At 46.1% G+C, this 24115-nt stretch overlaps 1 protein-coding gene and 1 long non-coding RNA gene across 2 annotated transcripts; one reads left to right on the plus strand and one right to left on the minus strand.

Annotated features, from left to right (window-relative positions):
* The first annotated feature begins 4783 nt into the window (after nucleotides 1-4783).
* On the plus strand, nucleotides 4784-22617 carry LOC109551029 (uncharacterized). The gene is made up of 3 exons (XR_002177730.3): nucleotides 4784-5009; nucleotides 17235-17590; nucleotides 21323-22617. It is a non-coding gene; the product is annotated as an uncharacterized lncRNA (long non-coding RNA).
* Nucleotides 14359-15436, minus strand: TMSB10 (thymosin beta 10). The gene is made up of 3 exons (XM_019942163.3): nucleotides 15284-15436; nucleotides 14923-15037; nucleotides 14359-14646 (listed from the first exon to the last, which is right to left on the minus strand). Exons 2-3 carry the CDS (start codon nucleotides 15020-15022, stop codon nucleotides 14618-14620), a joined length of 129 nt encoding a protein of 42 aa, XP_019797722.1. The 5' UTR covers nucleotides 15023-15037; nucleotides 15284-15436; the 3' UTR covers nucleotides 14359-14617.
* Nucleotides 22618-24115: the final 1498 nt, after the last annotated feature.

A 24115-nucleotide genomic window follows, 5' to 3' on the forward strand; every position in this document is an offset into this window, starting at 1 on the left:
TGCTAGTATTTTATTTAGTTTTGCAACAATATTCCTAGTAGGTTTTGTTTTCAGGATCAGTTTGGCTGTGTAAAATGTTTTGGTAGCATATGTCTTTTTCTAGCTACTGAAACAAATTTTGAGGTAGTGAAGTTACTACTTTCTTGCAGCTTTGAAAGAAATCATCTGTGAAACCATCTGGGCCTGGCACTCTTCTAAGTGGTAACAATGGGCATGTATGTGCCTGTGTGTGTGCATGTGTGTGTGTGTGTGTGTATGTTATTCAGTGCATAGAAGTTTGTGAATGTTTTTTTTTTTTTTTTTTTTTTTTTCTTTACGCGGGCCTCTCACTGTTGTGGCCTCTCCCGTTGCGGAGCACAGGCTCCGGACGCGCAGGCTCAGCGGCCATGGCTCACGGGCCCAGCTGCTCCGCAGCATGTGGGATCTTCCCGGACCGGGGCACGAACCCGTGTCCCCTGCATCGGCAGGCGGACTCTCAACCACTGTGCCACCAGGGAAGCCCTGTGAATGTTTTTAAGACAGTGGCAATATTAAACAACATTTTAATTGTTGACTGTTTTCTGGCTTGAATTTTACTTTGTTTGTTATTAACACCCTAACCTTTCTGGAAATTGTTGCTGATGTACCTTCCCTGAAAAAATATGATTGAAATGGTTTTGACCCAGTCTGAGAGTCTTTTAGAAGGATTTTTAAAACTAATTTATATTTATGGTAAAAAAAAAAATCTCTGTAGTCTTATTTCCGTCATCTTGAATTATGCTTTATTAAAAAAAAATGCTTTCTTGTTTAGTCCTTTGTTTATCATCTTAAGTGAGTTTCATTTTCTTTGGTTTTTGTATTACATAGAATTGGGCTCATGTAACAGCTGCGTATAACAGAGAAACCCACCAAACCCAATGACTTAAACATCATAGAAGCTTTTTCCTCTCCCTCAAAAGAAGTCTGGAAGTAGGCAACCCAGGTCTGGCATGGTGGCATGGAGATCCCAGGCTCAGAACTGAGGCTCCTTCCAGCTTTCTGCTCCATCATCTAGTTCATTTCCTGGCCCAGGGTGGGAGTGGGAGCCAGACTTCTGCACTGGGCGTTCCTTGCTGCCAGCCAAGCTTGGCACGGCATGGTCCGGTGCCCAGATCCCAGGAGACAATGGCTGCTGGAATCCGGGTGCTTGTGAGGATGAAATGAACAATCAACCTCAGTCACTGTGATGATGGCTAATTTCTCGTGTCTACTTGACTCGACTGTGATGCCCAGTTATTTGGTCAAACACAGTCTAGGGCTTCCCTGGTGGCGCAGTGGTTGAGAGTCTGCCTGCCGATGCAGGGGACACAGGTTTGTGCCCCGGTCCGGGAAGATCCCGCATGCCGTGGAGTGGCTGGGCCCGTGAGCCATGGCTGCTGAGCCTGCGCGTCCGGAGCCTGTGCTCCGCAATGGGAGAGGCCACAACAGTGAGAGGCCCGCGTACTGCAAAAAAAACAAAAAAACCCCACAGTCTAGATGTTGCTGTGGAGGTATTTTGTAGATGCGGTTAACATTTACAATCAGTTAACTGGAAGTAAAGGAGATTACCTGCCATAATAAGGGTGGGCCTTGTTCAATCAGTTGAAGGCTTGAAGAGCAAGAATGGAGGTTTCCTAGAGAAGAAGTTCTGCCTTAAGATTGTAGCATGGAAGAACTGTTCAAGTTTCCAGACTGCTGACCTGCTGTATGGAGTTTGGGTTCAGTAGCTCCCATAATCCTGTGAGCTAATTCCTTAAAAACCTCTTTATATATGCGCAGGAACATGCACACATCAACACATGTACACATATATGTATGTATGTACACAGGTGATGTGTGTGTGTGTGTGTGTGTGTGTGTGTGTCTTTAATCTCAGGGCCTTTGCCCCAGCCCTGGTTTTTGGCAGGGACATTGGGAATAGGGCTGTGATAACAGAGAAGTTAGGTTTTCTCCACCAGTTCACATCTGCCTACCCCCAGGATCAGACTCACAGTAGCCCCTGCAGCCCCCAGGGGTTAAGAGGTTAAAATGGGACCTTCAGACTCCAGTTTAGCACATGACTGTGGTGGATATGGAGGAGTTTGGGTGCTTAATATCCATTTACCCTGTTCTTTTTTTTTTGTGTGCTACGCGGGCCTCTCACTGTTGTGGCCTGTCCCGTTGCGGAGCACAGGCTCCAGACGCGCAGGTTCAGCAGCCATGGCTCACGGGCGCAGCCGCTCCGCGGCACGTGGGATCTTCCTGGACCGGGGCACGAACCCGTGTCCCCTGCATCGGCAGGTGGACTCTCAACCACTGCGCCACCAGGGAAGTCCTACCCTGTTCTTAATAATAGTCCCTGATTTTCTTTTTTTCTTTAAAGTTTTTACTGAATTTGTTACAATATTGCTCCTGTTTTATGTTTTGGTTTTTTGGCTGCAAGGCATGTGGGATCTTAGCTCTCCGACCAGGGATCGAACCCGCACACTCTGCATTGGAAGGCAAAGTCTTAACCACTGGACAGCCAGGGAAGCCCCTAGTCCTTGATTTTCATTCACACATGTACTCCTTCTGCATGTGATGTCCCTGTGATTCTGGTGAAGCTGACCCATCTCCTAACTCCAGGGATAGCACGGGACCTAGTTTTTTTAATCTTATTTAATTATTTTATTTTAATTGGATCTTAGTTCCCCGACCAGGGATCGAACCTGAGCCCCCTGCATTGGAAGCGCAGAGTCTTAACCACTGGACCGCCAGGGAAGTCCCCTTATTTTATCTTTTTAAAATTAATTTTTATTGGAGTATAGTTGATTTACAGTGTTGTGTTAGTTTCTGCTATACAGCAAAGTGACTCAGTTATACATATACATATATCAACTCTTTTTAAGATTCTTTTCCCATATAGGTCATTATGGGACCTAGTTTTAAACTAAGCTCTGTCTTCCCTTATCTCGGCCAGTGTGACTGTGTCAGGGATGGACACTTGACCTAATTCAGGCCGTTGAAAGTTAGGTCCAGGGTTTATGTTTGAACTGGTTGAAGAGAAGTTCTCTCTTCTCTTCAACTGTTCTTACCCATGAGAAGAATGCAGTCTCTGGGCACTAGCAGCTGTATTGTCACCATGAGGGGGAGGGTTAGCCTGAAAAGAAAAAGTTTGAGGTGAGAGATGGAGAGAGAGAAACCAGGTCCCCGTGACATCATTTGACTATCTTCACATCAGCACACCTGAAGCAGAAACTACTCCCTGGATTTCTCACTGACGTGAGTAAATAAATCCTTTTTGCTTAAGCCAGGTTGGATAGGATTTTTAAGAATAAAACACCAAAGAATCCTCAGGATAAGATCATGCACTCCACTGAGTTTTTTCCTAAGAACAAGCCATATCAAATAACCTGGCACCTAAGTAGCAGGAAACAAAGTAAGGGACAGCTTGGCAGGAGATAACGCTTGGACAAAAAAATAACTCAAAGAATTGGTTCTTTTTAGTCACAGATGCCTCAGATGAAGGTCTTGGGGCTGCACTGATACAAAAGTGAGAATTTTTCTGTTTCCTAAAGAATAGGATTCCTCCATAATGTAGAAAATATTCTTAGCTGTGGTTTGGGTGCTCGATTTTTTAAAAAAATTAATTAATTTATTTTTGGCTGCATTGGGTCCTCGTTGCTGCGCACGGGCTTTTCTCTAGTAGCAGTGAGCGGGGGCTACTCTTTGTTGTGGTGCCCGGGCTTCTCATGCGGTGGCTTCTCTTGTTGCAGAGCACGGGCTCTAGGAGCGCGGGCTTCAGTAGTTGTGGTTCATGGGCTTCAGTAGTTGTGGCTCGCAGGCTCTAGAGCACAGGATCAGTAGTTGTGGCGCACGGGCTTAGTTGCTCCGCGGCATATAGGACCTTCCCGGCCCAGGGCTCGAACCCGTGTCCCCTGGACTGGCAGGTGGATTCTTAACCACTGTGCCACCAGGGAAGTCCCTTGATAATCTTAAATAGCATTCATGGGGCCAGTGGTTTTTATGTTCTTACCAATAACAAAGTCCTTCTGATCTTGTTGATTTCTATGAAACACATCAATTTAACAATACAGAGATAGAAATAAATGCTACAGAAATTCAGAATAAATGCTGAAAAATGCCAGGGTTGAGCCAACAGGGTCATCTCCCAGTGTTAAGGGTTCAGTCTTCTAAATTTCACTGAGGAGGTAAAAAAATAATACTAGTGCCCTTTTAGTTTTAAATCAGAATACAGAATTCCCGTATTTTGTCAGTAATCTAGGTTACCTGTTTATCTTACCTGTAAGAGAATGAGGTCCAGGAAATCCGTCTTGTTTATCCTGAGCATGCGTAGCCTAGGACCCAGTACTTACCAGGTGCTGAATAAATTGTGGTGAATAAATGGAGAAAACAATGGATCGATCGATTAATGAACTATAGCATCTCCACTTTGGCTGGCCCTAATAGCTCGCTGATTCTGGCCAACCTGGCCTGCTTTCCTCCCACCGGGTGTTTCCACGCAGACTCCCACTGATGTTTTGCCTGACGCAGGTTCTAGGACGCTGTGAGGTCCTACAAGTTCATCCTGCCCTTCCCAGGGCTCAGTGCCAGACACACCCACTTTATCATGGCCTCCTTTTATTGTATCTCTGTACAATGTGTTGGCCATAAAATTAATTTATGATACTTATTTGGGGACTGTAAAATTGCCTCCAAAGTGATACTGTGTCTCCCAATGTACTTTCCGGGAAATGCCCTGGTTATTGGATGCTTTGATCTTCCACTCTTTTTTTTTTTTTTTTTTTTTTTTGCGGTACAGGGGCTTCTCACTGTTGTGGCCTCTCCCGTTGCGGAGCACAGGCGCCGGACGCACAGGCTCAGCGGCCATGGCTCACGGACCTAGCCGCTCTGCGGCATGTGAGATCTTCCCGGACTGGGGCACGAACCCGTGTCCCCTGCATCGGCAGGCGGACTCTCAACCACTGTGCCACCAGGGAAGCCCTGATCTTCCACTCTTGAAGACAGAAATGAAGTCACATGGACAAGCAAAGGTTTGTTTCTGTTTTCCTGTTTGTCAGATTACAACTTCTATAATTGCCCACACAATCTGAAGTCGTACTAATTCTCCCTCTGCAAAATCTTTTGTATCTGTCCTGATTTCCTACTCCCCACAGCCAGTGGTGTGCTGAAGCCAATTGGCGCTAGCTTGCAAAGATCCATTTGTTAAATTTTCAGAAAGCAGGGAAGTTGGTGGTTAAACTGTTGGCAGCTTGAAATTGGCAATACTTACACCATAGACATTGGCAGATGCTACAAATTCAGCTCCTTTCCACCTCCACCCCGAACTGAGAGCTGGTTGTGAAACACATACCAGCACACCACTATGTGCATGTCTTCCCCTCATTCAAGTCCTCATTACCTCTTGCCTGGACTATAACAGTATCCTACAAACCAACACCTCTACCCACACAGTCTTCCCATTTCCAGGTGATCATTGTTGAATACTTTTGACTACCAGGAACAGAAAACGCAATTATAGATTTCTTAAATGTAAGAAAAATGTATTATTTCATATAACAGAAAGTTCAAAGATGAGGCATTTTCAGGAAAACTCAGCAGCTCAAGAACTCCTCAAATACCCAGATTCTTTTCATTTTTCCACTCTCAGCATCTGGGCCTGGCCATTCATGGCTTCGAGATGACTGCTGTGGTTTGAGGTTCACATCCTCACACAGTGACACATGCAACTTTTCCTTATGTCTTCAAAGTACAGATACCATCTTCCCTGAAGTCCCCCTGCAGGCTTCCTCTTGGGTCTCCTTGGCCAGAATTGCAACCCATACCTATTCTTCAGTCAGTCACTGCAGGGTAATGGAATTACTGTGATTGCTTCAGACTGCCGGTTTTCAACCTCTTAGAACCAACATCTCTTTTCGTGTAAATATTTTATGGCACTCCTCTTTCATGAAATGAAAATCAAAGATAATATAATCTATCCACACATGCACTTGAAAAACAAATCAATACAAGCTCTCATTGGAATATAAAGGTGAAATAAAGAAAGATAATTGGCAAAAATTATATGCATATGCATTTCAATATATATGGTAAATTATATTATGACTCCAAATTATTTCCTGCCTTCCCTATACCAGAATTAGATATCCCAGCCTGAGGGCATGGGACTTGCACTGCCTCACCCAACTGATGTCACGCTTGCTTTATGATTTGCTTTGGTCAGTGTAATGTGAATGGAAGTGTCACATCTGAGAAGAGCTTGAAAAGCCATTGCGCGGTTCTGCTATACCTTTTTCCTCTGCTATGACAGCAGCATGTCTCAGATAGGGCTGCTCCTTTATCCTGGCTCTCAAAATGAAAAAGACATGTGCAACAGGAACAGAGCTTCAACTGATGCATATATGAAAAGCAACAGCAAAAGATACATTTTTGTTGTTGTAAGCCATTGGGATTTTTGGAGTTGTTTGTTACTGCCTCACAACCTATCAAAAGCTGACTAATATAATATGGCAAAACAATATTCTGCACAGAAAGAAGCAGTCCACAGCTTCAGACGAACACTGATACAATTGTGTTGTAACAACAGTTCAAAACCTAAAAGAGATACTGCTCTCCATGCCACAATTTTCTGCAATGGCAATCAACTCTTTGTAAAGCTCTGAGTTCGAAAAAAAGGCATCCCTGGGGGAATTCCCTGGCGGTCCAGTGGTTAGGACTCTGTGCTTTCACTGCCGAGGGCCTGGGTTCAATCCCTGGTGGGGGAACTAAGATCCCACAAGGCCTGGCCAAAAAAAAAAGGCTTCCTTCAATTTACATTTACATGGCGGTTGCATTCCAGGAAAATGCAAAATGTAGAATAAAATTGGCTGTTGCTGGAGTCACATGATTATAAAGAGATATTTCATCTACGTGAATGTCTAGTGGTTTATTCACAAGTCATGGGTCCATTTATATAAAGTTCAAAAATGGGCATACTGTGTACATGCTGTTTGCAGTTAGAATAAGTATATGACTGGAAGGAGACACTAGGCTGTGTTCAGTTTGTGAAGATTCATTGAGCTGTATACTTAATGATCTGTGTACTTTTCTATACGTAATTATACCACAATAGAGAGTCTTTTTAAAAATTTTTTTAAAGATTTTTTTAATGAGGACCATTTTTTTAAATTAATTAATTAATTAATATTTATGTTTGGCTGTGTTGGGTCTTTGTTTCTGTGCAAGGGCTTTCTCCAGCGGCGGCGAGCGGGGGCCACTCTTCATCGCGGTGCGCGGGCCTCTCACTATCGCGGCCTCTCCCGTTGCGGAGCACAGGCTCCAGACGCACAGGCTCAGTAGTTGTGGCTCACGAGCCTAGCTGCTCCGCGGCATGTGGGATCCTCCTGGGCCAGGGCTCGAACCCGTGTCCCCTGCATTGGCAGGCAGATTCTTAACCACTGCGCCACGAGGGAAGCCCAAGGGTCTTTTAAAAAGTCATGCAGGGCATGGGACAAATCTTTGATATATGGGATTGCCCTGTGCATTGCAGGATGTCAGACATTCCTGATCCTTGTCCATGAACTATTGACAGTGTCTCTTAATCTTTATGACAATCAAACTGAAACAAAACAACCTCACAAATTTCTATAATGCTGAACCCCTGGGTGCTTTAGGTTTATATAATCAAGCATTGCTCCTGGGGCTGTGCCCCTTGAGGTTCATCAACTGCTTTATATCTAAATACAACTGGGCTTCCCTTGGCCATGAAGAAGGCAGGGTAGCAGAGGATGAGAAGTGTGTGGTGGTAGTGGTGGTGATGGTGGCGATGGTAGAATTGGTGGTGATGGTGATAGTGGTCAGGTAGATAACCCTCTGTGTCTGCCACAACATCCTTCTCATGCTATCAAATACATTCCAGATCACTTTGCCCCAACCTCAAATCTGCAGTGGCTCTCAACTGTCTATAGGATAAAGAACTCAACTTACCTTTCTAGGCTAATTTTGAGGTGTCCTCCATTTTCACTGAACCATTGCCCTTTCCCTCCACGGAACATGCTATGGTATCACAATGCACTGCTCCTCCTTCTGTTAAGAAAGCCCTGCTCCCATTCTCACTCCTCTGGGTCTTCATTCAAATGCTTCTTCCCAATGAAGCAACCACCTGTCCAGAGTTCACGGTTCCTTCATATACCTTCCCATGGTGCTTTGCTGATCTCCCTCTTTACCATTTACTTCATTCCACCTTTTGTGTAGTTAGTTGGTCTACTAACAGCTTCCACAGCCCTAGTCTTTTACAGCTTCCACAGCCCTAGTACAGTGATAGGAATTCACTAGCACTCAAAAAATGCCTGCTGAATTAAACTGAACAAGAGCACAGCCTCTGTATTTCACAGAAATCAGCAACCCAATATCTAAACTCTTTTAACTGGTTGAGACTCACAGTTGCCATCTGGGTAATTAATAAATAGCTTTCCATCAATAGCCTCAATTGTGAATTCACTGTACTTCCCTTCATTGTCATAGGATTGCATCCTGTTCTGGTTCTGGGAGGGAAATGAAGCTATTTGGCTTCCCTGAACTATGGTCACTCCCACATGCCGATTATGCTTAGGCCCTTTCAATGCAGAAGAGAACCCATAGTAAGACAGTAGGGGGCCTGATAGCAGCCTGGCTGTAGTATGGCCAAGATGCAGCAGGTGAGGCCAGTGGGGTATTTCAGTGACAATTCAATAATTATTTATTGAGTGTCTACTATGTACTGGCTACTGTGGGTGCCACCAGTATCAATGAATACAGATCCTTCTCCATTCAGTCTAACTGAGAAGGTGACATGTCCAAGTACCAGTAGAGAGGGGCAGATAGGAGCTGACAGGACAGAGAGAATGGCATTGGTTGGGAAATGAGGCGGGCTAATCAGAGAAGGTGGTGATTGGTAAGGCCTTGTAGGCTAATATTTGACCAATTAGAAAAGAGATGGAGGGTCATTCAAATGGGGGGAAATACTCAAAGGCAGGAAAGAAGGAAGGAAAGGGCCAGAGAAACATGTTTTCCTGTTGCCCCTTGGAACCAGATACAGGCTCTGTTTATACAGTCTTCTGATCTTCTCTCTGAGCTAGTGGTATGTGGTCTTAAAAGCTGGGAATCCTTAGTTCTTCATAGGATTAAAAAAATCTTTGTATTGAGGTAAAACATACATATAGTGAAGTGTATGTGAGTGTTAATCTTAAGTGTCTATCTTGATAATTTTTTACACACTCATATAGTTACCACTCTGATCAAGATATATAACATTTCCATCACCCCAGGTTCTGTTGACTTTTATCGTCAAAAATTATTTTTGCCTTTTCTAGAATGTCGTTTATATATATATATACGTATATATATATATATATATATATTTTTTTTTTTTTTTTTTTTTTGCGGTACGCAGGCCTCTCACTGTTGTGGCCTCTCCTGTTGCGGAGCACCGGCTCCGGACACGCAGGCCCAGCGGCCATGGCTCACGGGCCCAGCCGCTCCGCAGCATGTGGGATCCTCCCGGACTGGGGCACGAACCCACGACTCCTGCATCGGCAGGCGGACTCCCAACCGCTGCACCACCAGGGGAGCCCTGTCGTTTAGATTTAATCATACAATATTAGATACCAGCACTTGGTTCCTTTTTACTGTTGAGTAACTCAGTGATTAGCTGTGTGAATACAACAGATTCGTCTATTCATTCTGTTGATGGACATTTGGGTTGTTTTTGCTCTTTGACCAATATGAATGGAACATTCTTGGACAGGTCCTTTGGTGGACACATGCACTCGTCCCTCTGGAATGTATCACGAGGCCTGGGGTCACTGTGTCATAGGGCAGCTCTGCTCAGCCTCAGTCTATTAGATGCATACTGTCAAGCTGGACTTGCAATTGGTGTCTGAAGTGGGAGGAGGGGGCAGTTTTGTGGTACTGAGCCCTTAACCTGTGGGCTCTGATGCTAACTCCAGGTAGATGGTGTCAGAACTGAATTGAATTGTGGGACACTCAGCTGGTGTCTGGAGAATCTGAGAATTGCTTGGTGTGGAAAATCCACCCATTTGGTGACCTGAGGTAGGGTATTCTGTGAGTAGAATGCTGGAGTAAAGGAGAAACAGAAGAGTTTTTCCTGCACGTATGGTTGAGTAGTGCAGGAAGAGTAGAGAGGGGAAACACAGGAGTGTTTTTCCCATGCGAGGGAAATGACAGAAGGTGGCAAAAAGCATGAGAACTAAGGCACTTAATCTTTTCTTTCCACTCCAAAAAGAACGTGGTGCAGCTTACCAAAAAATACATCTAGAACATCAGTCCAGTTATGAGAAAACATAAGACAAACCCGCATTGAGATATATTCAGCAGATACTTGGCCATACTCTTTATAAGTGTCAAGGTCATAAAAGACAAGGAGAGACTGAGGAACTATTACAGATTGCAGGAGACTAAAGAGAAATAAGTGAATGTTATGTGCGGTCCTGGATAGGATCTTGGAACAGAAAAAGGACGTTAGTGGAAAAACTGGTGACATTTGAATAAGATCTTTGGTTTAGTTAATAGTAGTATAATTTTAAAAAAAATTATTGAAGCATAGTTGATTTACAATGTTGTGTTAGTTTCTGCTGTACAGCAAAGTGATTCAGTTATATGTCTTTTTCATATTCTTTTCCATTATGTTTTATCACAGGATATTGAATATAGTTCCCTGTGCTATACAGTAGGAACTTGTTGTTCATCCATGCTACATATAGTAGTTTGCATCTGCTAATCCTAAACTCCCAATCCTTCCCTCCCTCAGCCCCCTCCCACTTGGCAACCACAAGTCTGTTCTCTATGTCTGTGAGTGTTTTGTTTCATAGAATGTTCATTTGTGTCATATATTAGATTCCACATATAAGCGATATCATGGTATTTGTCTTTCTTTTTCTGACTTACTTCGTCTTAGTATGATAATCTCAAGGTCCACCCATGTTGCTGCAAATGGCAGTATTTCATTCTTTTTTATGGCTGAGTAATATTCCATTGTATATATGTACCACGCCTTTATCCATTCATCTGTCGATGGGCATTTAGGTTATTTCTGTGTCTTCTCTATTGTAAATAGTGCTGCTATGAACGTAGGGGCGCATGTATCTTTTCGAATTATAGTTTTGTCTGGGTACATGACCAGGAGTGGGATTAATAGTAGTGTAATGTTAATTTCTTGATTCTGATAATTGGACTATAATGAAGTAAGATGCTAATGTTAGGGGATGCTGAGTGAGGGATCTAGAGAGACTCTATTATTTTAAGCCACCTAATATTGCCTGAGAAGAGGAAGTGCTTGCCTGAGGATGAGAGAAGAGGGTGGGAGAGCGATCTGGGGGATTGGGAAGTGTTGGGAAGACAGGCTGGGTCTTCCTTCTAATCTAGCCTAGGTGCTCCCTGAGGCAGCCTCCATCTGTTTTCCCAGCACCTTGAGCAGCCTGGGGTACATACCAGGCACTCAGCTTATTGAATAGGAGGTGGAGTGTGTGTATGGGGACCTTCTGTCGTCCTGAGTCCCCTGGTGCACCCTAACAAAGACAGTGGAAAGTCCCAAGCCCTGAGCCCCATTCATCACATGGAGGCCGAATTATTAACGCTTGCCTTAGGGATGAAATAAGGAAATGAAGCCAGAAATCCAGGTTTAAAAAGAAAAGTTACCATTGTATTTTAGTTTCAGAGCAAGCCTTGTTTTGTGATTGGACTCATAATTGGTTCCTGAATGCTTAGATAGGAGGAAAAGGGCAGAAACCGGTAATTCAGTATAATTCTCCCAAGGGTGTCAGTATTCCCAGGTGGCAAGGAATAGAAATGGTGGGATAAGGGAGGGAGGAAGGAAGGTAAGGGTGGGCCTGAGGTGCTTCAATGTTCTCTGACACTCCAGGTTCTGGTGCTGACTCCACTGTGATGCCCACGGGATTCCCTGCAATCCACCATGGGGAGAGAGGTGGGGCCTAGGAAGGCAGCCTTCTTGGCCAGTGCTTGGCCTTCTGGGTCTGTCTTACGGGGTTTCTGCCATTCAGACCAAGAGATGTGTAGACGTGCACACATTGAAGCAGCTCAGGAGCTGGGATGGGTTGAGGAAGGCCAGCCTTACCTTGTAAACCAATGTGGTGTGATAAGATTCTTGAAGGGATAACTCACAGCCCGCTTGCCTATCCGCATCGCCTTTCCCCACCTTGGCGAGGCCCCAATTAGCTCATTGTCTCAGAGTGGAAAACAAAAGTGCCCTTAAGTTTCCTGGATTTTTTTTTTTTTTTTTTTTTGCGGTACGCGGGGCTCTCACTGTTGCGGCCTCTCCCGTTGCAGAGCACAGGCTCCGGACGTGCAGGCTCAGCGGCCATGGCTCACGGGCCCAGCCGCTCCGTGGCATGTGGGATCCTCCCGGACCGGGGCACGAACCCGTGTCCCTTGCATCGGCAGGCGGACTCTCAACCACTGCGCCACCAGGGAAGCCCAAGTCTCCTGGATTTTTGTCTTAAATTCTTAGACTCTCATGGGCACCCCACCACCTCAGAATAGAAAGGATTTCCTGCGGAGCAGGTGAGAAAGTCATGGGAATCTTCTGCGAGTAAGAGGGTCCTGGGAATGCCAAAGCCCTCTCACCACCAACTGTGTTACTGTTTGAAGGTAGTAGTGATTTGTTTCCTTTTCCTCAACCTCCCAACAATGGACCCCAACAGGGGCAATTATAAATATGCTTCAAGTAGTGGATGCTCATGAAACGCTGGATGCAGTGGATGTCCTGAACATTGGGGTTATAAGATCCCCCAAAGCACACCCTTGGCCCCAGATTCCGGCTCCACTACTCACTGGCTGTGTGTCTTCAGCAAATTCCTAGTCTCTCTGAACCCTAGTTTCCCCGTCTATAAAATGGGATGATAATCATACTGCCTTAATAAGAGTTTGAGAATTAAAGCTCCAAGCACAGTGCCTGGCCTACAGCTGATTTAAGATTTCTGATTTAAAATTTCTGAAGAAATTTAAAGATTTCTGAAAATCCTTTCTATTCTGAGGTGGTGGGTGCCCATGAGAGCCTTGCTCTTCCTAAGAATTTAAGAAGACAAAAATCCAGGAGACTTAAGGGCACTTTTGTTTTACACTCAGAAAATGAGTTAACTGGGGCCTCGCCAGGGTGGGGAAAGGAGAGGCAGATAGGCAAGCGGGCTGTGAGTTATCGCTTCAGAAATCTTAACCTTACCTCAGTAAAGGTTAGTGTCCCTTGCCCCGGTGGTCTCTTAATGTGTCCCTTCCTTATTTCTCCTCCCCAGGCCCACTTACCCTCCACAGCACAGGTTTCACTGTCAAGCCACTCCATGTCACATGGGCAGTGACTCCCTTGGCCTAGGTATCCCTGACTGTGGTCTACTGTGGCGGAGATCTCACCCACTGCATTTTAAGGCCCCGTGGACTGGGATCACACCTCATTCAAATTACCTGCCCTCACCCAGTGTCCGGCCCCTGACGCGCAGGCAGATATGGGACAAATCACTACACGATGTGTCATCTCCTCCCTCCTTAAAAGGAAACTCCACCCCTGAAACCACAAGCCTGTTTCTTGTGCTTTAGAATGCCCTGCAGCCCCAGGTTCTCCTCCTCCGCTAGGGCCTCTGGGCGGGCCCGCCCCTTCCCTGTGGGTCCAGCGGGTGTGACCCAGCAGGTCTCTGCTGCTGCCCCTGCTGGCGCCAGCCCTCCCTCCACAATCCCACTCTCCCTGCTGATCACAGCACCGGAGGCTGCTCGGCCCAGCGCTCCCTCTAATGGCTAACGCTTTTGTGGAAGGTTCTGAGCCCGGGTTAAAAGACAAAAAGCTAGGCTGTCCCCCACAGCTTCTCTAGTTCTGGTGTTGGTTCCTCCAGTTGTGATGTTCTTGCTGTTCTTTCCTTGAATCCCGCCTTTGTTTTTGTTCCAATGCCTCCTTTTTCAAGCTCCAAGAGAAAGCCTCTCGGGGAATTTGTGACCTCGCCCAATTTCCAACATTCCAGATTCAGTCATTTCCCCCTTTCTTCTCAGACTTTAAATCACTGTTCTCTCCTGGTGTTCACCACAACTATGAGGCCAGAGAAAACGGTGAGACCGTAAAAGCTTATCAAAAACAAATTCTGCTTTTAAAAAAGCATTTTCCGAAACAGCTTCCAGGAATGAAAAGTGGGGTTAAATTTTGCATGGATTGCAAGAGTAGGCGGCTAATAACCCGTAAAATCTTACACATAAGCAGGGAAACTCAAAACTAAGAGATGGTCCCTGCAAACCAGCCCATCCTGCGACCCCCTCCCCCGCTCTGCGGCAGGAACTCCGACTCCGGTGGCTGGAGCTCTGCTGCAGTGGCACTACCCACGCATACTCAACTAACAGACTCAGACCACGCCAGCCATGCCACGAGGTGTGTTTTATTTTCATTAATCATACAAATAATTTTCTATAATATCCCAGGGCAAACCGGAGAATTTGGCAGTCCGATTGGAGGGTCCCTTCAGAGACCCACAGGCCGGTGGCATCGGCACGGAGTGCCCGGGTTCACAGTGCAGCTTGTCGCTCGTGTCCATCTTGCAGGTGGCTCTTCCTCCACATCACGACTAGGGTCTCCAAGATGATGGAGGTGGAGAACACTCCAGGTTCTTAGGAAATTTCACTTCGCTTGCTTCTCCTGCTCAATGGCTGTGGAGGGCAGGAAGCGGGCACTGGGGGATGGGAACCTCTTGCAACCCGCCAACCGAGGCGCTTACAAACCTGGGCTGGGCGAGGCACCCACGAGGTCTGGGGATTAAGAAAGAGGCTTGGGGTTGGGGACAGGCGCCTTGTGCAACAGAAAGGGGGGCTGGGGCTGCCCGACGGGAGGAATCGGCCGGATGGGGTGCGGGGCTCGGTTCAGGCGAAGGGCGGGGTGGGGACTGGGCTGGGAGCTCGAGGACCCGGAGGCGGGGGCGGACTCACTCTCTTTGGTCGGCAGGGTGTTCTTCTCCTGCGTCTCCGTCTTCTTCAGCTTGGCCTTATCGAAGCTGGCGATTTCCCCCATGTCCGGCTTGTCTGCCATTTTCTTAAGACAAACCTAGCGGGCAAACCAAGGAGGTTGGCCCGGAGCCGGGGCCAGCGGCCCCCTCCGCGCTCCCCGCCGCCGCCCCTCGACGTGGCACTCCGGCCGGGGCGTTCCCGGCAGCCCGGAGGCCAAGGATCTGGGCACGTCCCGCACCCCATCCACAGCCCTAGGGCGTGGCCGGCCGGCCCGGGCGTCCCGTCGGGGAAGGGCGGCTCCGACCCCACCCGGATGGGGCCTCCGCCCCAGCGCGCCGCTCACCGAAAAGTTCCGCTCCAAGCCCGCGGTTCCGGTGCTCTGACTCGCGTCGCTGCAGCAAGAGACAAAAGAGCGGCGCCCGCCCCTCGCCTTATATATGCCGCGCCCCGCCCCGCCCCTCGCCCGCCGCAGCGGGGGCGGCACCGGCGGCTGGGGGGGCGGGGCCAGGGCGGGCGGCTAGCTTTCCCGCCGTGCCCTCCGTCTGGCTACCCGCCGGGCTGGGCGCGGCACTTCCCGCGCGCGGGGCCCCCTGCGCCCAGTGCCCACAGCTCTCCGGGTCCCCGGCGTGGAGGCTGCAGGCGCGGCCAGGGTGGGCGCCAGGCCCTCAGTTTTATAGGGTGCTGCACTCCCCTCTCCGGGAGTCTGCTCCTCACCCGCAGGAGGGGCGTGGGGGGCCAGCGGGGGAGGGGTGTATGGTTGGGTGTGGGTGTGGGTGTGTAGCGTGTCGTTGTGAGTATGGGTGTTCTGGCGTGCTCGCGCGCTTTGCAGCCGTCCCCGCTCGCAGGAGACACCCCACCCCTGAGCAGTCCGCGCGTCTTTGGCTTTTAGCACACCAGAAACCCCCCACCCCCACCCCCTTTTCCTCTCCTCGGGGAGGTGAACCCCTGCGGGGTCTCACACTAAAAGAATCCGAGCCAAGGGTCCGAGAGATGAAAAGACGGGGTGGGGGTGAGGGTTGCAGATAGGTTTCCACTGCTCCTTGCTCAGGTTGGGGGCCGGTTGTCTCCCTTCCCTGAGCTGGGCAGCTCCTGCAGGACCCGTGGCTGGTGCTCCCTTAGATGTTTGATGCAAGCATGGTTTGAAAGGCGGTGGTGAGAGCAGGCCGTCCCCAGGGCCTTGCGGTGTTCTTTCTCTCACAGGGGATGCTGTGTCCCCAGGTTCCATTTTCCTCCTTGACTTAACCTTGAAGGTGTCCCTACGAAGGTTCTTGTTTCCCTTTTTAACCCATTATGGGAGTGGTATACTGCAACTATTCAAATCTTTCTTAGAAAAGTTGTATCTTCATCCTGTGCAACATCTTTAGTTCCACAAATGAACAACCCAGGAGGTGAAGCTGGTCATTGTTTTATTTGTCCTGAAGTTTCCAAATGTCAAGGAGTATTACCAAACACTTCTGAAGTGGCATTTGATGGAAACATCCTAAGTTCTGTTCCATCCCTTCCTGATTTTAACCGCTTTTTTTCACATTCCCTCAGTGCGTTTGGAACAGAAGGAAATAAATTTGGGCTCGTGAATTTGATATACCAAACTCCTTGTGTGACCTTGGGCAAGTCTTTCCTTGTACCTCTTTATATGTAAAAGAGTTTTGGCATAAAACTTAGATGAAGAGCAGGCATCAAGTGGAAGCTTAACATGGCAGCCCCATGAGAATGGCACACACACTTCATTAGTGTATCAGCCAACTATTGCCACAGTATGCTGTGTAACAAACTATCACAAAACTCAGTAGCTTAAAGCAGTAATCACTTATTCTCACTCACTCGCCTGCAGGCAGGAGCTGCTGGGTTGAGCTAGCTGAGCTAGCTAGGCTCACTGGATCTAGGTCTGCTCCACAGCTGTCTCATGCTCTGGCCCAGGATCTAGCTGGAGCTTGTTCTTCTCAAGGTGATAGGAAAACAGCAAGACGGCTGTTGCAAAAGAGAGTGCAGAAGTGTTGAAGTGTGTGTAAAAGCATGTCATGTCACCTCTTGTCTGTTAACATCCCATAGGCCAAACCCACCCTCAATGGAATGGAGAAGTATTATATTCCACCCATGGTGGGAGAGGGAGGTGAATGAACATTTCTTAAATAAAAATCCAACTTCACAGTCAGGCAAACAACCATAACAAACAACCTCCAAAGGAGGTTTATTCTCCATTCACGCAGCAACATTTTATGCTGTTTCTGTTCAGGCAGCTTTCCTCCATGTAGTGACTCATGTACCTTCTCTCTCATCTCTCCGCCCTCCTCTAGGTCCTGGATTTTTACTCCATCTAGCCAGTGGATGGGAAAAGAGAAGACAGAGGACTGCACTAGAGTTTTTATGGACCAGGTTGGAAGTAGCCTCCATGAGTTCTGCCCTCATCTCTGTGGCCTGACTCAGTCACATGATCTCACCTAACTGCAAGGGAGGCTGGGAAATGTAGTCAAGCTGTGTGCCCAGGAGTAAGAGCAGGGGTGGAGGGTCTTGGAGCTGTCTCTACCATACACGATTGAAGGATCTGCCAAACTTGAGCATGAAAATATCCAGACATCCAGAGACGTCGACTCTTTGGAGCGTCTCAGTGGCACTGGATTCCTCTACAGATGCAATGCCAAGTGTTATTTAGGTATTACCTTCCTGGGTCCCACCTATGGCCTGTGAAGTTGTCCTAATTTGGACCCTTGGTGAAGTCCAATTCCAACTTCCTTTTATTTGGGAAACAAGGGAATACTGTCTTCTCGATACAGTTGTAGAGACACATGTTTCAAATATATCAAGCCTGCATGATTTCCAAACTAAGGAGCTCTAAGTAGACTTGCAGACATTCTTTATTCTCACTCAGTGCACTTCTGTGGCCCATCTCTAAGGAAGCAGGGATCCTCTCAGGCATTTGTTGCTTAAGAACAACGGTCAAACCTATTAGTCTCATTCAATCCTACGGGTGATGGTTTTAAAAGTCAGCATATTCTTTGACACTTGTCCCACTAATTCCTGAGTATAGACTGTCCTTCTTGACTTTCTTCTAGTGAATAAAATGTGGCAGAAATTATGCTTTTCGATTTATGAGCCACAGAGCTCTGCCTGACTCTCTCTCTGGGTGCCTCCACACTCTGAGAAAACCAAGCACCTCTAAGGAAAGGCCACTTGCAGGCATTCCAACCACAAGCCTCAGCTGAGTTCTGAGCCAGCATCAACCACTAAGCGTGCAAGCACGTGAGGTAATGCTGAGTAGAGCAGACACAGGCTGTCCCAGGCCAAATTCCAGATTCATGAGCAAAATAAATGTTGCAGTTTTTGTAAGTCACTAAGTCTTGGGAATTTTTGTTACGTAGCAACACAACTCATTTTCCCATGAGATAGAAAAATCATAACTTAGGGGTGCCAGGGTCTTAGGTCTCATTTGGGGATTTTTCCCTAAATATCTTCTATAATACTCACACACGTACTCTTCAACAGAGGTTTATCAAATGCCCACGGGGCATCTGGCAGTATTCTGGATGTGGAAGATAGAAAGATGATGAGACTCTTAGTGACAAGTCTATGTAGTAACTGAATGACTCTGAGTCAGTCAACAAGCTCATGCTTGTGCCCTGTGTTTCCTTATGTCTTGGGGCGTCATTTGTCTGACAACACATCAGCCTGCTGCTTGGAACGGATTGTGTACTGTTCACAGATGGTGTAGAGAAAGGAGGACCACTCAACTCCAATTACGTTTCCATCTTCATTGAGAAGGATGCACGGGAAATTGAAGAGCTAATAAGAGGGACCAAAGGGAGTCTTGATGACTGTCAATCTGGTGGGCGGGGGGTAGCCTTTGGAGATTTGCCATGGGACTCCAGCCCTCAGACCTGGCCAATTTGACGACTTTTTTTAGGGACTTGAATGGGGATGTAGATAGAATGCTGACTATATTAGGAAGGATGCAACACTGTAAATGCCAAAGCAAAGTGGATCCAGTGGAGAAATGGACAAAATATGATGAAATGAACCTGATCGGGACAGACGCGGAGCGTTCTCTGCCTGACCATTAACCCTGCAAGTACAGGGAGACGTCACAGGATTAACTCTCAAGTGTCAGTGAGATTTCTGGCTGTATGAATAAGCAGAAAGAGTTCAGTCCAGATTTCCTTTGAATGTTCGGAAGACATTTACTTCCGCTTTGTTTACTCCTTGATGAAATGCTCATGGGAGATGTTCTTCTTAGTCTAGATATTCACATTGTGTACCTTCTCGTTTCATTAAGAAAACTGCTTGAGCGTCCTCTCCTCAGAGAACCCTCCTTGACCACCCCTGACATTCTCTAAAGATTTACCCTGTTTCATTTTTCTTCTTAGAATCTGATAAAAGAAATTTCTACATATTGAGGTATAGGGAAGTCATTCTGGTTTACACATGCATTAACTTGAATTTGTGGCCTATCAGACGTACATTGTACATCTGTTTTAATTATTGAAGAAAAGGGCGCATTGACCAGAAGTAAAGAATGCCCATGTTAAAAATAAAGATTAAATGCTTCCCTTCCTGGGGCGCCAATGCTAGTACTTCTTCAATGAAATGACTCCCTTCCCAGGTGCCAAGGCCATACTGACGCGCTGGGTGTGTTCTGATCTATTTTTTTTTTTCTGAAATCTTGAAGGAATGTATCCCTGACTTGTTTAATGTTCTTTGACAAGATATAAAACTGTGCTGAAAACTATGCTTCTCTGGAGTAGTTCCTCAGAGTTAACTGAGAGGCTGTCTTCTGGGCTATAGTCCTCAGTTTGACTCAGATAAAACTCTTTTCTATTCCTATTATAGATTGTTTATTGATTATTTCATCAACAAATCTATCTCTACCAAACATGTTATAAATTCATTTCTTTATTGTCTATCTCCCACACTAGGAAATGGGAGACCTCATTTGTCTCATTTACCACTGCGTCACCAACGCCAAATGCAATGCCTGATATATAATAAGTGCTCAATCAATATTCTTTGAACAAATGCATAAAATTCTTACCCAAAATGGAATAAGCCACTCTGGGGGAGGTGATGAGTTCCCTATCCCTGGAGGCATTCAATGAGGAGTGGATAGCCAGGTATGTGGACTGTGATAGAGATGATTCAGACCTTGGGCTTCAGTAGGTTCACAAGTGAGCAAGACTGCTTCTCCCTAGATGACCTCCCGGGTCCTTCTTGTGCTGTTATTCCAGATGTGAAACAGCCTCCTTTTGGTTGTCAGCTTTGCCAGCCTGAAAATAGCTGTGTGACTCTCACACCAAGGAAGTATGGGAAGGAAAGAAATCAAGATGCGACGTCTCTGTTTTCCATACCATTCAAACACCGTTTCTCTTTGTAGGTCATGGAGTTTAAGGACTCCCCAAGATAAAATGGTGAAGAAAGTAAAGTGGGCCTTTGAGGTTCAGCCTCAGTAATGATTGTTCTGCTCTGGAGATGTGTGGATGAACCCCTAAATCAAGCCTGGCGGTTGCTGAGGTTGCCCCAGTGGCTAACAGTCCCAGTACAGTCTGGGTGAGGAAGTTATTGTTTCAGTTTTCACCTCTGGTGTTAGAGTAACAGTAATGAGGGCAACTAATATTTTTTTGTGCAGTTGTGGTGTTCCAGGCCCTGAGAGAAGAACTTTATGTATTATCTCACTTAAACTTCACCGAAACACTGTGAAATGGCACTATTTTGATCAACTCTGCTTTACGGGGTAGGCTCTGAGGCGTCGTCAAGGTCACACAGCAGGTAAATTGGCGTGGCTGGAACTTGAATCCACGTCTGATTCCAAACCCTGAGCTCTCAACCACGGCACCACCCTCACCTGGACCTTGCAGCAGGGTTTGTACCCTGCAACTTGGATCCAGATGGTTTATTTGTTTTGTTTGGCCACATTAAACTCAACAAAAAACTTAAGGCAATACTCAAACGTTGGAAGATTTCCAAGTTGAAGATCTAGCAACCCTGGGTCTATATTTTCTCGTGGCAGCACCATGATTAGCAGCTGACCCCTAGAAATGGGGTATGTCAACTTCACTTTACTGGATTCTCCAACACTCCCTAATGTCTTTGCAGCATGGAGACCAGTGTCAATTGCCATGTATTATATATGTATGGGTGTTTTACTTATAATAGGTAAGTATTTCTTGTTCCCAGGTCTCTATCTGTAGACATCAGCCTTCAAGATGGCCCCTAACGGTCCTGCCTCTTGTTCTCACTCATGTCCAACCCTCCTCTATTGTACAAGGGTTTGTCTGTGTGACCAATGGCATGTGGTAGAGGAGATAGTATGCCATTTCTGAGATGAAGTTATACAAGATGAATTTCTATTTGGTGCCTGACTTTCTCTCTCTTTCTCTTGTATCTCTCCTTCTAGGGGAAGCTAGCTGCCATGTTGGGAACAGTCCTAAGGAGATGCCTGCATGGTGAGTTTCTGGTCAACAGTCAGTGAGGAGCTGAAGATTGTCAACTAGTGAGCTTGGCAGTCGATCCTCTGGCTGCATTTGAGTCTTCAGAAGGCTGCAGCTGTGACGGACAATTCTACTGCAACCTCCTGGGAGGCCCTGAGCTAGAACCATCCAGCTTAGCCATTCCCAGAAACCGTGATATGATAAATGCTGTTTTATGTTGCTAAGATTTGGAGTAATTTGTTTCTTGGCAATAGAAAAACGAATTCACTATCAAAAGTGGGAGAACACGTGGATCAAAAGTGCCACGTAGTTAAAAAAAAATTAAGAAAAAGCATATGTGTCTGTGGAAGTAAAGAATATTTATATCGTTATGAGACCTGCCACTGTAAGAACTATGACTGATACACGGGAAAAAGAGAGGTGATGACATCTGAATGAACCAGGCCTGTCTCGCTTCTTCATACCATCCGCCTGGCCCCTTCTAGGTCTCTGAGTCTTCCAAGCTTGCTCTAAAGCAGTGGTTTTCAAACTGGTTTTGACCTTGATGACTGCCCTCCCATCTCCCAAGAAGTACATTTCACACGGTGACCCAGGACTCACACGAGCACACACAAATGAAACAAAAGTTTCACCAGAACTGATAACTCTTACTGTGAGTGACGCCCTCTTTCTCTGTTCTATTCCTTTTCGTTTAAAAAATCTTTTTGTTTTGAAATAATTATAGACTCACAGAAAGTTGCAAGGACAGTACACTGAAGTCCTCTGTGTACTCGAGATAGCAACATCTTACACAACGGTAATCTTGTATCAAACCCAGCAAACTGACATTGGTGCAATTTATAGACCTTTTCCAGATTTCACCAATTATATGCACTCTTCCCTGTGTGTATGTGTGTGGGTGTGTGTAGTTCTATGCAATTTTATCACGTGTATAGATTTGTACAACCACCCCAGTCCAGATACAGACCTATTCTAACACCCTAAAGGGAATCTCTGGTGCTACTTACTCTTATAATCTCATCTACCAGCACACCACCCCCACCTATAACCCCTGGCAACCACTGATCTGTTCTCCATCTGCAAAATTTTGTCTTTTGAGGTTGGCTTTTTCCACTCATCGTGATGACCCTGAGATCCATGCAAGTTGTTGAATGTACCAGTGGTTCATTCATTTTTATGTCTTGAGTGGTATTGCCTGGTATGAATGTATCACCTATTGAAGGTCATTTTGACTGTTTCCTGTTTTTAGCTATTAAAAATAACGCAGCTATGAACATTTGTGTACATTTTTTGGTACGTGTGGACATAAATTTTCATTTCTCTGGGATAAATGTCCCGGGGAGTGACTGCTGGGTCATGTGGTAAGTATATGCTTAGTTTTGTAGGAGACTTCCAAACAACTTTTCAGAGTGGCTGCACCATTTTACAGTCCCACTACCAATATATAAGAGATCAAGCTTCTCAGCATCCTCACCAGTATTTGGTATTGTCACTATTTTTAATTTTAGCTGTTCTAATAGGCATGGAATTATATCTCATCAGGGTTTTAATTTACATTTCCCTCGTGGCTCGTGGGGTTGAACTATCCCTTTACACTTTATCATTTCATTAAAATTACTAGTTGGGACCTGCCAATTTGATTTTATCACCCACTAGTTCGTCATGGCCAGCAGTTCAAACACTGCTGAAGTGGGATTATTCAATCATTGGCTTAGCATCTATTATTCAGAGATCATCCCCTTAACTTCTAACTTCTCCTTTCACTTCCACAACACATGCTTCTGCAATTTTATGTGTAATCCAGTTATCCTCTGGGGTCTCATGAAGACATCCTCTTTGATGCTTTCCCATGGTTTCTCTGAATTTTCAGGAATATTCTGCTCTTACAGTTACTTCCAGTCTCTCTGAATTTTTGGTCCACGCTGATGCATCTCCAAACATGGACAGCCCTTGGCCTTGATTTCCTTTTTCGAAGCAACTATGACTATAAGGCTGGTGTGCGCAGCATTCCTTTTACCAAAGTTTTGTGGGTTAAGGGGAGGGGAAAAATCTATATTTTTTATGACACATCCTTGATCCCAAAAGCCCTCTGGGTGCCTTGGGAGATCCCCCACTCTGTGCTTTTCCTAGGTAGCCCCAAATTCCCACTTTCTCACTATGTCCTCTTTTCCATTTTCTGATTCCCTCCTTCTTCTCTCCATTCTTCCCTTTGAGAAATACCAACTCCCCTCTTTCTCTCCAGCAGAACAGTGTACTTGTTCTCTGCTACCTTGGTTTTTGCTGAAAGGAGATTTCTGGGCCTTTCTCTGTACCACAAGCAACTGATGGAGACGTTCCTCTGAAGCTGGTTCCCTTCCTCAGTGGACTTTCAGTGTTAGCTGTTAAGATACTACTACTTGTGTCTTTTGACAGGATAGCCTGTTTTCTGTGTTTTCCTTTCATTTAAATGTTAAAGAATTATTTTTTTCCCCGAATGAATATCATCCCCCATCCCTGCTTGTATATATCTCAGTGGAAAGCCCCGAGGTCCTGGATTTTGCCTGGCCCTGATCTGTATGTGAAATCTGCTCTCTGCACCAGTACTTGCCAATGTGCTTCAGTCCTTTATTTTCTACTCCAGTTGGCTCAGTCTGTTGGGGCTGCTGTAACAGAATATTATAGACTGAGTGGCTTATAGACAGCATAAATTTATCTCTCACTGTTCTGGAGGCTGGGAAGTCCAAGGTCAAGGCGCTGGCAGGTTCGATGTCTGGTCAGGA

This window comes from Tursiops truncatus, chromosome 14, assembly GCF_011762595.2.
Source record: "Tursiops truncatus isolate mTurTru1 chromosome 14, mTurTru1.mat.Y, whole genome shotgun sequence".
Taxonomy (NCBI): Eukaryota; Metazoa; Chordata; class Mammalia; order Artiodactyla; family Delphinidae; genus Tursiops; species Tursiops truncatus.